The sequence below is a fragment of the Hemitrygon akajei genome, chromosome 1 (genome assembly GCF_048418815.1).
Source record: "Hemitrygon akajei chromosome 1, sHemAka1.3, whole genome shotgun sequence".
Classification (NCBI taxonomy): Eukaryota; Metazoa; Chordata; class Chondrichthyes; order Myliobatiformes; family Dasyatidae; genus Hemitrygon; species Hemitrygon akajei.
In genome coordinates, this window is record NC_133124.1 from 211,604,495 (window position 1) to 211,616,609 (window position 12,115).

Genomic DNA, 12,115 nt, shown 5'->3' on the forward strand with positions numbered 1-12,115 from the left:
GCAGGTACCTGGGTGACTGTCAGGAAGGGGAAAGGGAGTAGGCAGGCAGTGCAGAGTTCCCCTGTGGCTATTCCCCTCAATAATACATATACCACTTTGGACGCTGTTGGGGTGGTGGGGAAGTGACCTACCAGGGGAAGCCACAGTGACCTGGTCTCTGGTGCTGTGGAGAAGAGAAGGGGACAGGAAGAGAAGGAAAGTGTAGTAGTAATAGGGGATTCTATAGTTAGAGGAACAGACTCTGTGGGTGTGAAAAAACACTCAGATGGTACTTTGCCTCCCAGGTGCCAGGGTCAGAGACATCTTAAATCGGGTCCATAGCATTCTAAAGGGAAGGGTCAGCAGCCACAAGTCGTGGTACATACTGGTACCGAAGACATTAGTAGGAAGTGGGAGGAGATCCTGAAGAGAGAATATAGGGAGCTGGGTAGGAAACTGAAAAGAAGGACCTCCAAGGTAGTAATATCTGGACTGCCGCCTGTACCACACACCAGTGAGGGCAAGAATAGGATGATTTGGCAGATGAATGCATCACTGAGGGGCCAGATGGACGACAGCCCAAGGTCCTGAAAGAGGTGGCTGAAGAGATTGTGAAGGCATTAGAAGGCACTGGATTCTGGAATGGTCCCGGAGGACTGGAAAATTGCAAATGTCACTCCACTCTTTAAGAAGAGAGGGAGGCAGATGAAAGGAAATTATAGGCCGGTTAGCCGGATTTCAGTGGCAGGAAAGTTGTTGGAGGTCATTATTAAGGTTGAGCTTTTGGGGCACTTGAACAAGCACGTGATAAATAGGCCAAAGTCACCATGGTTTCCTTATGGGGGAATCTTGCCTGATAAATCCGTTGGAATTCTCTGAGGATACAACATGCGGGATAGACAGAGAGTCAGTGGATGTTGTTTCCTTGGGTATTCAGGGGACCTTCGACAAGGAGCCACACATGAGGCTGCTTAACAAGATGAGAGCCCATGGTATTACAGGAAAGATACTAGCATGGCTAGCAGATTGGTACCCTGGGAGGAGGTAAAGCGTGGAAATAAAGGGGGCTTTTTTCTGGTTGGCTGCCGGTGGCGAGAATGGAAGGGTTAACATATGAGGAGCTTTTGATGGCTCTAGGCCTGTACTTGCTGGAGTTTAGAAGGTAAGAGATCTCATTGAAGCCTATTGAATATTGAAAACCCTAGATAGAGTGGATGTGGCGAGAATGTTTCCTATAGTGGGTGTGTCTAGGATCAGAGGGCACGGCCTCAGAATAGAGGGATGTCGATTTAGAACAGAGATGAGGAGGAATTTCTTTAGCAAGGGTAGTGAATTTGTGGAATTCATTGCCACAGATGGAGGTCAATATTTAAAGCAGAAGTTGATAGGTTTCCGATTAGTCAGGGTGTCAAAGGGAGAAGGCAGGAGAATGGGATTGAGAGAGATAATAATTCCTACTTTTTTATTCTGCTGTCTTCCTCCTTGCTTTTCAGTCCTGAAAAAGGGTCTGGGCCTGAAACATCAACTGTTTATTCATTTCCATAGACGCTGCCTGACCTGCTAAGTTCATCCTGCATTTTGTGGCTATTGCTTTAGATTCCCAGCGGATGTAGACTTCCTCGTGTTTTTAAATAAGCCAAGATGGAATGGTGGAACAGACTTGATGGGCCGAATGGCCTAATTCTACTTCTATGTGGTATGATCTTATTCTTCAGTACATGAGTGTAACGGAAAATGAAACGATTGTGACTCCGAAATCAATGCAGCATAAGAAATATTAAAAATAAGTTATAAAAACAATCCTATAAAACACGACGTACAGTTCCGAAGAAGGGTCTCGGCTTGAAATGACGACTCTTTATTCCCCTCCTTTGATACTGCCTGACCCTTTGAGTTTCTCCAGCATTTTGTGTGTGTGTGTGTTGCTGTTGAGTGTGGTGGTATACCCATAGACTGGCTGCATGTACAGTATTGTGAGCGACTTGGGGTCTCTTATCTCAGAAAAGATGTGCTGCCATTGGAGAGGGTCCACAGGAGGTCCACGGGAGTGAAAGGGTTAACATATGCCTCCCTGGTATCCAAGACATCCTCAAGGAGTGGTACCTCAGAAAGGCAGTGTCCTTTCTGTCCTGAGTAGGCTACGGTCAATTATGGAAAACTCTGAACATCCTCTACATAGCACCATCCAGAGACAGAGAAGCAGTTTCAGCGACAGGTTACTATCGATGCAATGCTCCTCAGACAGGATGAAGAGGTCAATACTCCCCAATGCCATTAGGCTTTACAATTCTACCGCCAGGACTTAAGAACTTTTTAAAAGCTATTATTAATGCTTTTTGAGATAGTGATTTAGATGCATATCATATTTTTTACTGAGTTAAGTATTGTATGTAATTAGTTTTGCTACAACAAGTGTATGGGACATTGGAAAAAAAGTTGAATTTCCCCATGGGGATGAATAAAGTATCTATCTATCTATCTATCATTGAGGACCCCAGTCACCCAGGACATGTCCTCTTCTTATTGTCACCATCATGGAGGAGGTACAGAAGCCTAAAGGCACACACTCAACGGTTCAGGAACAGCTTCCTCCCCTCTGCCATCTGATTTCGGAATGGCCATTGAACCATGAACACTACATCACTGCTTTTATTTCTGATCTTGCACTACAGTACTTATTTAAATATATATATATATATAGATGGGGGGGGAGGAGAGGGAGAGGGAGAGGGAGAGGGAGAGGGAGAGGGAGGGGGAGGGGGAGGGAGGGAGAGGGAGAGGGAGAGGGAGAGGGAGAGGGAGAGGGAGAGGGAGAGGGAGAGGGAGAGGGAGAGGGAGAGGGAGAGGGAGAGGGAGAGAGAGAGAGAGAGAGAGAGAGAGAGAGAGAGAGAGAGAGAGATTGATTTTCCTATATCATCGTGCATCCATTGTATTACTGCCCGAAAGTTAACAAGTTTCATGACATACGGCGGAGATATTAAACCTGATCCTGATAGGTGGATCTCATATATCATATTTGTTCTCGCTGGAATTTAGAAGAATGAGTGGGGGGAGGGGGGTCTCATTGAATCCTATTAAATATTGAAAAGGCCGAAATAGAGTGGCTGTGGAGAGAATGTTTCCTATAGTGCGGAAGTCTAGGACCAGAGTGTACACCCTCAGAATAGAGGGACATCTATTTACTGTAGAACAGAGGCGAGGAGGAGTTTATCTAGCGAGGACAGTGGGTGACTCTGATAGGGAAGTGACAAAGTGGCTTTTGGCCAGAGGAACATTTCTAGCTAGCAGCACGGCCGGTAAAAACAGTAGGACAGTGACTGTGTCAGTGGATTCCGCTACTGCAACGGGGCTGGCGGAGTTAACCCGGAATTGATTGTCGGAATCCGCTGTGAGGACGCACGGTGTGCGCCGAGCTGTGTCCCTGTAGTACCATGCAAGCCCTATAGCTGGCAATGGCTGCAGCCACCGTCGGCTTCAGAGCAGCCGTTTTCCTCGGGGTCCCATCTCGTCCTGTGTCCAGCAGAGCGGTACGCGGGCGCTCGCTGCTCACACGCACCCTTTGTCTCGGCGATCCGCCGGCGTGCGGAGCTGCCGCTTCCCGGCGCGGACTTCACCCAGCGGCGATGACCACCGAAGCGGAGCGGTCGCGGTTCCTGTCCAGCGCTGGCTCGGCCGGGGGACCGGCGGTTACCAGGATATCGGTGGAAGGAAACATCGGTAAAGTGATAACGTCGGCAAACTTAGGGGCGAGGCAGGGATTGGAACGCTTAACGCGCGTGGTTCGTGGGCAAATGAGGTGTAAGATCCAACCGATAAGGCAACATAGATGATCTCAGCAAGTCAGGCAGCGTCAATAGAGGGGATTAAACAGTTGCTCAAGATTTCCAGCATCTGCAGAATTCGATTTGCTGCTCCACTGTGAAACTAGAATCTGATTTGCTTCGGTATTCACCAGTGAAAAGGTCTTTGGCAATTGTGGGGATGACTTGCAGCGGACTGAAACGCTTGAGCATATAGAGATTATGAAAGAGGATGTGCTGGCGCTTTTGAAAGGTGTTAGATAACTCTCCGGGACCGGACTGGGACTATAACCCAGGCTACTGTGGGAAGCTAGGGAGGAGATTGCTAAACCTCTGGCGATGATCTTTGCATCATCAATAGGGACGGGAGAAATACCGGAGGGTTGAAAAGACGCGTTTGTTGTCCCCTTGTTCAAAAAAGGGAGTAGAGATAACCTAGGAATTATAAACTAGTGCTGGGCAAGTTGTTGGAGAAAATCCTGAGAGGCAGGATTTATGAGCATTTGGAGAGGCATAATCTGATTAGGGATAGTCACATGGCTTTGTCAAGGGCAGATCGTGCCTTACAAGTCTGAATTCTTTGAGGATGTGACAAAACACATTGATGACAGTAGAGCAGTGGATGCAGTGTATATGGATCTCAGTGAGACATTTGATAAAGTTCCCCATGCAAGGCTCCTTCAGAAAATAAGGAGGCATGGGATCCAAGGAGACCTTGCTTTGAGGATCCAGAATTGGTTTGCCCACAGAAGGCAAAGGGTAGTTGTGGACGGTTTGTATTCTGCATGGAGGATGGTCACCAGTGGTGTTCCACAGGGATCTGTTCTGCGACCCCTTCTCTTTGTGATTTTTATAAATGACCTGGATGCGGAAGTAGAAGGGTGGGTTAGTAAGTTTGCTGATGACAGAAAAGTTGGGGGTGTTGTGGATAGTCATTTTGGCAGGGCCAATTTGAAGACGGAATATAATATTAATGGTAAGGCTCTTGGCAGTGTGGAGGATCTGGGAGATCTTGAGGTCTGTGTCCATAGGACACTCGCAGCTGCTGTGCAGGTTGACAGTGTTGTTAAGAAGGCGTATGGTGTGATGGCCTTCATCGACCGTGGGGTTGAGTTCAAGAGCCGAGAGGTAATGTTAAAGCTATTTACGACCTTAGACCCCGCTTGGAGGACTGTGTTCAGTTCTGGTCACCTCACTACAGGAAGGATGTGGATACTATAGAGAGAGTGCAGAGGAGATTTACAAGGATGTTGCCTGGATTGGGGAGCATGCCTTATGAGAATAGGTTGAGTGATCTCAGCCTTTTCTCCTTGGAGCAATGAAGGATGAGAGGTGACCTGATAGAGGTGTATAAGGTGATAAGAGGAATTGATCGTGTGGATAGCCAGAGGCTTTTTCCCAGGGCTGAAATGGCCAACATGAGGGGGCGTAGTTTTAAGATGCTTGGAAATAGGTACCGAGGGGATGTCAGGGGTAAGTTTTTCACACAGAGAGTGGTGGGTGAGTGGAATGCACTGCCAGTGAAGGTGGTAGAGGTGGATACAATAGGGCTTTTTAACAAGACTCTTAGATAGGTACATGGAGCTTAGAAAAATAGAGGGCTATGCAGTAAGGTAATTCTAGGCAGTTTCTAAAGTAGGTTACATGAAAGTTGGCACAACATTGGGGCTGAAGGGCATGTAATGTGCTGTAGATTTCTATGTCCTATGTCTCTGAGATATGACCACCCAGAAGTTGTTTAAATCTTCTCTTGGACGGAGGTTCAGTGAGACCCACTCTCACTACTCCCCCTTTGGGATCTCTGCTGCTCTCTCACTCTTTGAACTGTGATCTCAACCCCTCACCTCTCACCTGCCAGCTTCCACTCTCCCCACCTTCTTGCTTTGGCTTCCTTTCCAGTCCTGATGGAAGGTCTTAGCTGGTTATGTTGTTGGTTTATTCCCCTCCATAGATGCTGCCTGGCCTGCTGTGTTCCACCAGCATTTTGTGTGTGTTGCTTGAATTTCCAGCATCTGCAGATTTCCTCATGTTTGGAACATAGATACGGTGTTGCAGTTACTGAGAAAGTGCAGTGTAGGTAGACATAAAAGTGCGAGGGCAACAAAGAGACTGGGCCAGATTGAAAAGGTCGGGGTGTCAGAGCCAGAGGCGAGAGACGGGTCGGTTCAGCTGTTGCTCCACAAGGTTTACTCATCTCTGCGCTGAACTAAGACCGACTTCATGGCAAATGTCTCACTTCTGTGAATTGCAGTTGCTTGCATAATTTGTTTTTTCTTCTGCCCGTTGGGTGCTTGATGGCCTTTTGTTAAAATGGGTTACACTGGGCTTCTTTGATGTGTGGCTGCCTATAAGGAGACGTACCTCACGGTGGTATGTACAGCAGTATACATACTTCAATAATAAATGTACTTTGACTTTGAGGTGGATTGAGAGATCTGGACTTCATCACTTATCAGAGAATGGACCATTCATAAGCTAAGTGTTGAAACAGTTATAGAGAAGGAGGGGGAGGGGAGAAGAAAGAATGACAAGTGTGTGAGCAGTCCTTGATCGAGTTGGCCACTTTCCGAAGGCAGCAGGAGTTGTAGACAGAGTCAGTGGATGGATGTGCTGGGATCATTGATACGCTCCCAAATTAAAATGCACATTAAAGGATATTTGAGGGATGGGAAGTAGGTCAATCCTACTGATTGGCAGACCAAGTACAAAGAGGCCGAATGGACTAATAACCCTACTATCTCTTACGTTCTTGTGCTCAGTGTTAGCTCTTGAAATATCCATGCGATGCACCAAGCAAGCTGCAATCCAATTTCTAAGCAATAACTTGAAATCGTAAATGTTTCATTATCGTTTAAAGAGAGAATGAGTCAAAACAGTTTGTAAATACATTTGGCTGAAAAATGCAGTGCTACTTCTTGGGGAAACTCAAATCTCAAATATTGAGATTCTTACCGAAATTCTTCTAAAGTGTAAAGTGCTCAATTCCAAAATCTTCTTCCTTGTCTCTCCATAGTTGTAAATCTTTGCATATTATAGTTCAGTCGGATCCTCTGCAAACACAGTGGATTCTGGTTAATTGGGACACATCGGGACCAGTATATTTTGGCCCAATTGTGGCTGCCCAGTTAGCTGAAGTTTCATGGAAATAGTTAAAAAGGTATTTAAAAATAAGACAAACTGAGTAAAAGTTATGCATTTAAATGAAATACAGAACAAATTAGAACACTACCAATTACTACAGTACTACAGAATTGTGTATTAGCTCCTAATCGTTATCGATGTAAAAATTCATTCCAGTGTACACTGCCATGTTCTTTTAATTGACTGTAAATTAACAAGATCAGTGCAGACACCTAGTGCAGATATTGGACTGACTTTATACTGTTTGTTCAACAATTGCATCCTCCAAATCTTCGTTTTTATCGTAACATTCAAGATAATTGTTGAAACCTTCAAATTCTTTGTAGCTCCTAACTTGTTAAAGTAGTGAAATCATTTCATTTTCACCCCTGGTCGTTTCTGACCAACTGAGGAATTTAAAGTTGCTTTCCCCTTCCACCTCCGATCCTCTGATGAGGACTGGCTCGTTAACTTATGGTTTCCTCTTCCTGAAGTTAATAATCAGCCCTTTGGTCCTGCTGACATTGAAGAAGAGGTTCTTATTGTAGCACCACTGCGACAGACTTTCAGTCTGCTTCTGTAGGCTGATTCGTCACCACCTTTGATTTGGCCTACGACAGTGATGTTGTCAGCAAGGTTGAACATGGCATTGGAGCTGGGTTCAGCCGCACAGTCATAAGTGTGAAGCGAGTAGGTGATCCGTGGCCCCGTGGAGAGCAATTAAGATTGTGTCTGCTGTGACGATAGGCAAATTGCAGTGGGTCAAGGCTCTTGCTGAGGCTGGAGTTGATTCTAGCCATGACCAATCTCTCAAAGCTTTCCATCACCATCGATATGAGTTCTACTGGATGATAGTTGTGAAGGGAGCTCACACAGCTCTTCTTGGGCACTGGTACGATTGTTGCCTTTTTGAAGCAGGTGGGAACTTGGAACTGTTGCAATGAGAGATTGAAAATGTCTTTGAGTACCCCCGCCAGTTGGTTGGCACAGGTTTTCAGAGCCTTACCTGGTACTCCATCAGGCCCTGCCACCTTGTGAGGGCTCACCCCCTTGAGAGGCTGCCTGACAGCCAGGGTTGAGTGAGGGGCCTGTGAGGTGGCATCTGCTGTGAACATGTTGCAAACTGGAGCAGATCCAAGTCTCTTCTCCGGCAGGAGTTGAAATGTTTCATCACCCACCTCTCAAAGCACTTCATCACAGTAGATATGAGGCATTGTGACACAACAAAGGTTTTTAGACGATGTAAAACTCAAAAATCGAACGACTGCAGATGCTAAAAATCTGAAATAAAAGCTGAAAGTGCTGATAGCATTACGTTGGTCAGGCATCACCTGTGGAGAGAGAAACATTTAACATCTTGGGTTAATGACTCTTTTATTAGATCCATTATTTTAGTCTGACCTGAAATGTTTATTTCTCTCACCACTGTTGTTGGTTGAACCACTGAATGTTTTCTAGCACTTTCCGTACAAAACTTGTCTCTACAGCTGAGGAGAATGTTTTAAACTACAGGATGTTGATGGTCATAAGAGAGGCAATTGGAATTTAATCCTGAGAGATACTGTGTTTGGGAAGGTGCAACAAGACAAGACACAGGCCAGTCTGCAAATGGGTGGCTATAGAATGCTGTAGAGGAACAACGGGAAATGCCAAAGAAACAAAACGTCAATACCTCTTCCACCTATCGCCTCCCAGCTTCTCACTTCAATCGCTCCCCTACCCTTCTTCCCTCTCACCTGGTCTCACCTATCATCTCCCAGCTTCTCACTTAAATCGCTCCCCACCCCTCCTTCCCCCTCACCTATCGCCTCAAAGCTTCTCACTTCAATCCCTCCTCTTCCCTCCTTCCCCCTCACCTATTACCGCCCAGTTTCTCACTTCAATCACTCCCCTCCCTTCCTTCCCTCTCACCTGGTCTCACCTATCACCTCCCAGCCTCTCACTTCAATCACTCCCCTCCCTTCCTTCCCTCTCACCTGGTCTCACCTATCACCTCCCAGCCTCTCACTTCAATCACTCCCCTCCCTTCCTTCCCTCTCACCTGGTCTCACCTATCACCTCCCAGCCTCTCACTTCAATCACTCCCCTCCCTTCCTTCCCTCTCACCAGGTCTCACCTATCACCTCCCAGCCTCTCACTTCAATCACTTCCCTCCCTTCCTTCCCTCTCACCTGGTCTCACCTATCACCTCCCAGCCTCTCACTTCAATCACTCCCCTCCCTTCCTTCCCTCTCACCTGGTCTCACCTATCACCTCCCAGTTTCTCACTTCAATCCCTCCCCTCCCTTCCTTCCCTCTCACCTGGTCTCACCTATCACCGCCCAGCCTCTCACTTCAATCACTCCCCTCCCTTCCTTCCCTCTCACCTGGTCTCACCTATCACCTCCCAGCCTCTCACTTCAATCACTCCCCTCCCTTCCTTCCCTCTCACCTGGTCTCACCTATCACCTCCCAGCCTCTCACTTCAATCACTCCCCTCCCTTCCTTCCCTCTCACCTGGTCTCACCTATCACCTCCCAGTTTCTCACTTCAATCACTCCCCTCCCTTCCTTCCCTCTCACCTGGTCTCACCTATCACCGCCCAGCCTCTCACTTCAATCACTCCCCTCCCTTCCTTCCCTCTCACCTGGTCTCACCTATCACCTCCCAGTTTCTCACTTCAATCCCTCCCCTCCCTTCCTTCCCTCTCACCTGGTCTCACCTATCACCTCCCAGCCTCTCACTTCAATCACTCCCCTCCCTTCCTTCCCTCTCACCTGGTCTCACCTATCACCTCCCAGCCTCTCACTTCAATCACTTCCCTCCCTTCCTTCCCTCTCACCTGGTCTCACCTATCACCTCCCAGCCTCTCACTTCAATCACTCCCCTCCCTTCCTTCCCTCTCACCAGGTCTCACCTATCACCTCCCAGCCTCTCACTTCAATCACTTCCCTCCCTTCCTTCCCTCTCACCTGGTCTCACCTATCACCTCCCAGCCTCTCACTTCAATCACTCCCCTCCCTTCCTTCCCTCTCACCTGGTCTCACCTATCACCTCCCAGTTTCTCACTTCAATCCCTCCCCTCCCTTCCTTCCCTCTCACCTGGTCTCACCTATCACCGCCCAGCCTCTCACTTCAATCACTCCCCTCCCTTCCTTCCCTCTCACCTGGTCTCACCTATCACCTCCCAGCCTCTCACTTCAATCACTCCCCTCCCTTCCTTCCCTCTCACCTGGTCTCACCTATCACCTCCCAGCCTCTCACTTCAATCACTCCCCTCCCTTCCTTCCCTCTCACCTGGTCTCACCTATCACCTCCCAGTTTCTCACTTCAATCACTCCCCTCCCTTCCTTCCCTCTCACCTGGTCTCACCTATCACCGCCCAGCCTCTCACTTCAATCACTCCCCTCCCTTCCTTCCCTCTCACCTGGTCTCACCTATCACCTCCCAGTTTCTCACTTCAATCCCTCCCCTCCCTTCCTTCCCTCTCACCTGGTCTCACCTATCACCTCCCAGCCTCTCACTTCAATCACTCCCCTCCCTTCCTTCCCTCTCACCTGGTCTCACCTATCACCTCCCAGCCTCTCACTTCAATCACTTCCCTCCCTTCCTTCCCTCTCACCTGGTCTCACCTATCACCTCCCAGTTTCTCACTTCAATCCCTCCCCTCCCTTCCTTCCCTCTCACCTGGTCTCACCTATCACCTCCCAGCCTCTCACTTCAATCACTCCCCTCCCTTCCTTCCCTCTCACCTGGTCTCACCTATCACCTCCCAGCCTCTCACTTCAATCACTTCCCTCCCTTCCTTCCCTCTCACCTGGTCTCACCTATCACCTCCCAGTTTCTCACTTCAATCCCTCCCCTCCCTTCCTTCCCTCTCACCTGGTCTCACCTATCACCGCCCAGCCTCTCACTTCAATCACTCCCCTCCCTTCCTTCCCTCTCACCTGGTCTCACCTATCACCTTCCAGACTCTCATTTCAATCACTCCCCTCTCTTCCTTCCCTCTCACCTGGTCTCACCTATCACCTCCCAGCCTCTCACTTCAATCACTCCCCTCCCTTCCTTCCCTCTCACCTGGTCTCACCTATCACCTCCCAGCCTCTCACTTCAATCACTCCCCTCCCTTCCTTCCCTCTCTTTCTTTTTACAATATTTTTATTCAGAAGAAAAAAAAGATTTACAGAGTGCAACACATACATACATCTCAATATAACTTGTGTACATTCATATATTGTAATAAAATTGATCAAAATGTTATAGCATAACACCTAAAGGTATACCACTCTGTAATCAAAAATTTAAAGATAGGTCATACATCATAAAAGAAATTTTTTATATAAAAAAAGTCAACCCCCTACCAACTACCAAAGAAAAAAGCTGATGGATGACAATGGATAATTAGAAAAAAAAACATATTCACTTAAGAAGAGAAGATAAAAATATACATAAAAGTCTGTGCACTGTTAAACTTTATAAATTGGAAAAGTAATTTAGGAAAGGTCCCCAAATATCATAAAAAGATTGTTTCAAATTTAAGGCTGAGCAGCAGATCTTTTCTAAATTTAAATACGACATAATATCACGTAGCCATTGAAGATGTGTAGGAGGGGTAGACTCCTTCCATTTAAGCAAGATTTCTTTTCTTGCTAAAAGAGAGGTAAAAACTGAAACCTGTAGGTTAGGAGTATTTAAAGTTATATCTTCATTTGCAATAATACCAAACAAGGCAGTAAGGGGATTTGGGTCAAATTGGACCCTAAAAAGTTGAGAGAAGGTATGAAATACTTCCCACCAAAACTTTTCAATTTTAGGGCAAAACCAAAACATATGAATTAAAGAGGCATTAGCAGAGTTGCATTTATTACAAAGTGGAGAAACGTTCGGATAAAAACTGGACAGCTTCTGTTTAGAAATGTAAGCTCTATGAACCACTTTAAATTGTAGAAGAGAATGACGAGCACAGAAAGATGATTTATTAACCCGTTTAAGAATTTTATTCCATTGATCATCAGAAATCTGACAATTTAGGTCATCCTCCCAAGCTTTTTTTATTTTATCTAAAAAGTCTTGTCTCGAATCAATCAACAAGTTATAGATACCATCAACAAAAGGTTTTAAATTTAAAAGATCATCCAGTAAATTTTTATCAGGACCTATAGGAAAAGTAGCTAATTGGAAACGTAGAAAATCTCTAATTTGAAGATATCTGTAAAAATGTGATTTTGGGAGTGCAA

The 12,115-nt window shown here is 46.5% G+C and overlaps 1 protein-coding gene across 1 annotated transcript in view; it reads left to right on the forward strand.

The window, feature by feature from the left end:
• Positions 1–3,369: 3,369 nt before the first annotated feature.
• LOC140735135 (deoxycytidine kinase 2-like) overlaps positions 3,370–12,115 on the forward strand; it is a 39,630-nt gene continuing 30,884 nt past the window's right edge. The window contains exon 1 of the mRNA XM_073059928.1: positions 3,370–3,696. Within this exon, the coding sequence (XP_072916029.1) occupies positions 3,432–3,696 (265 nt within the window). The 5' untranslated portion in view covers positions 3,370–3,431. The remainder of the gene's footprint in view (positions 3,697–12,115) is intronic.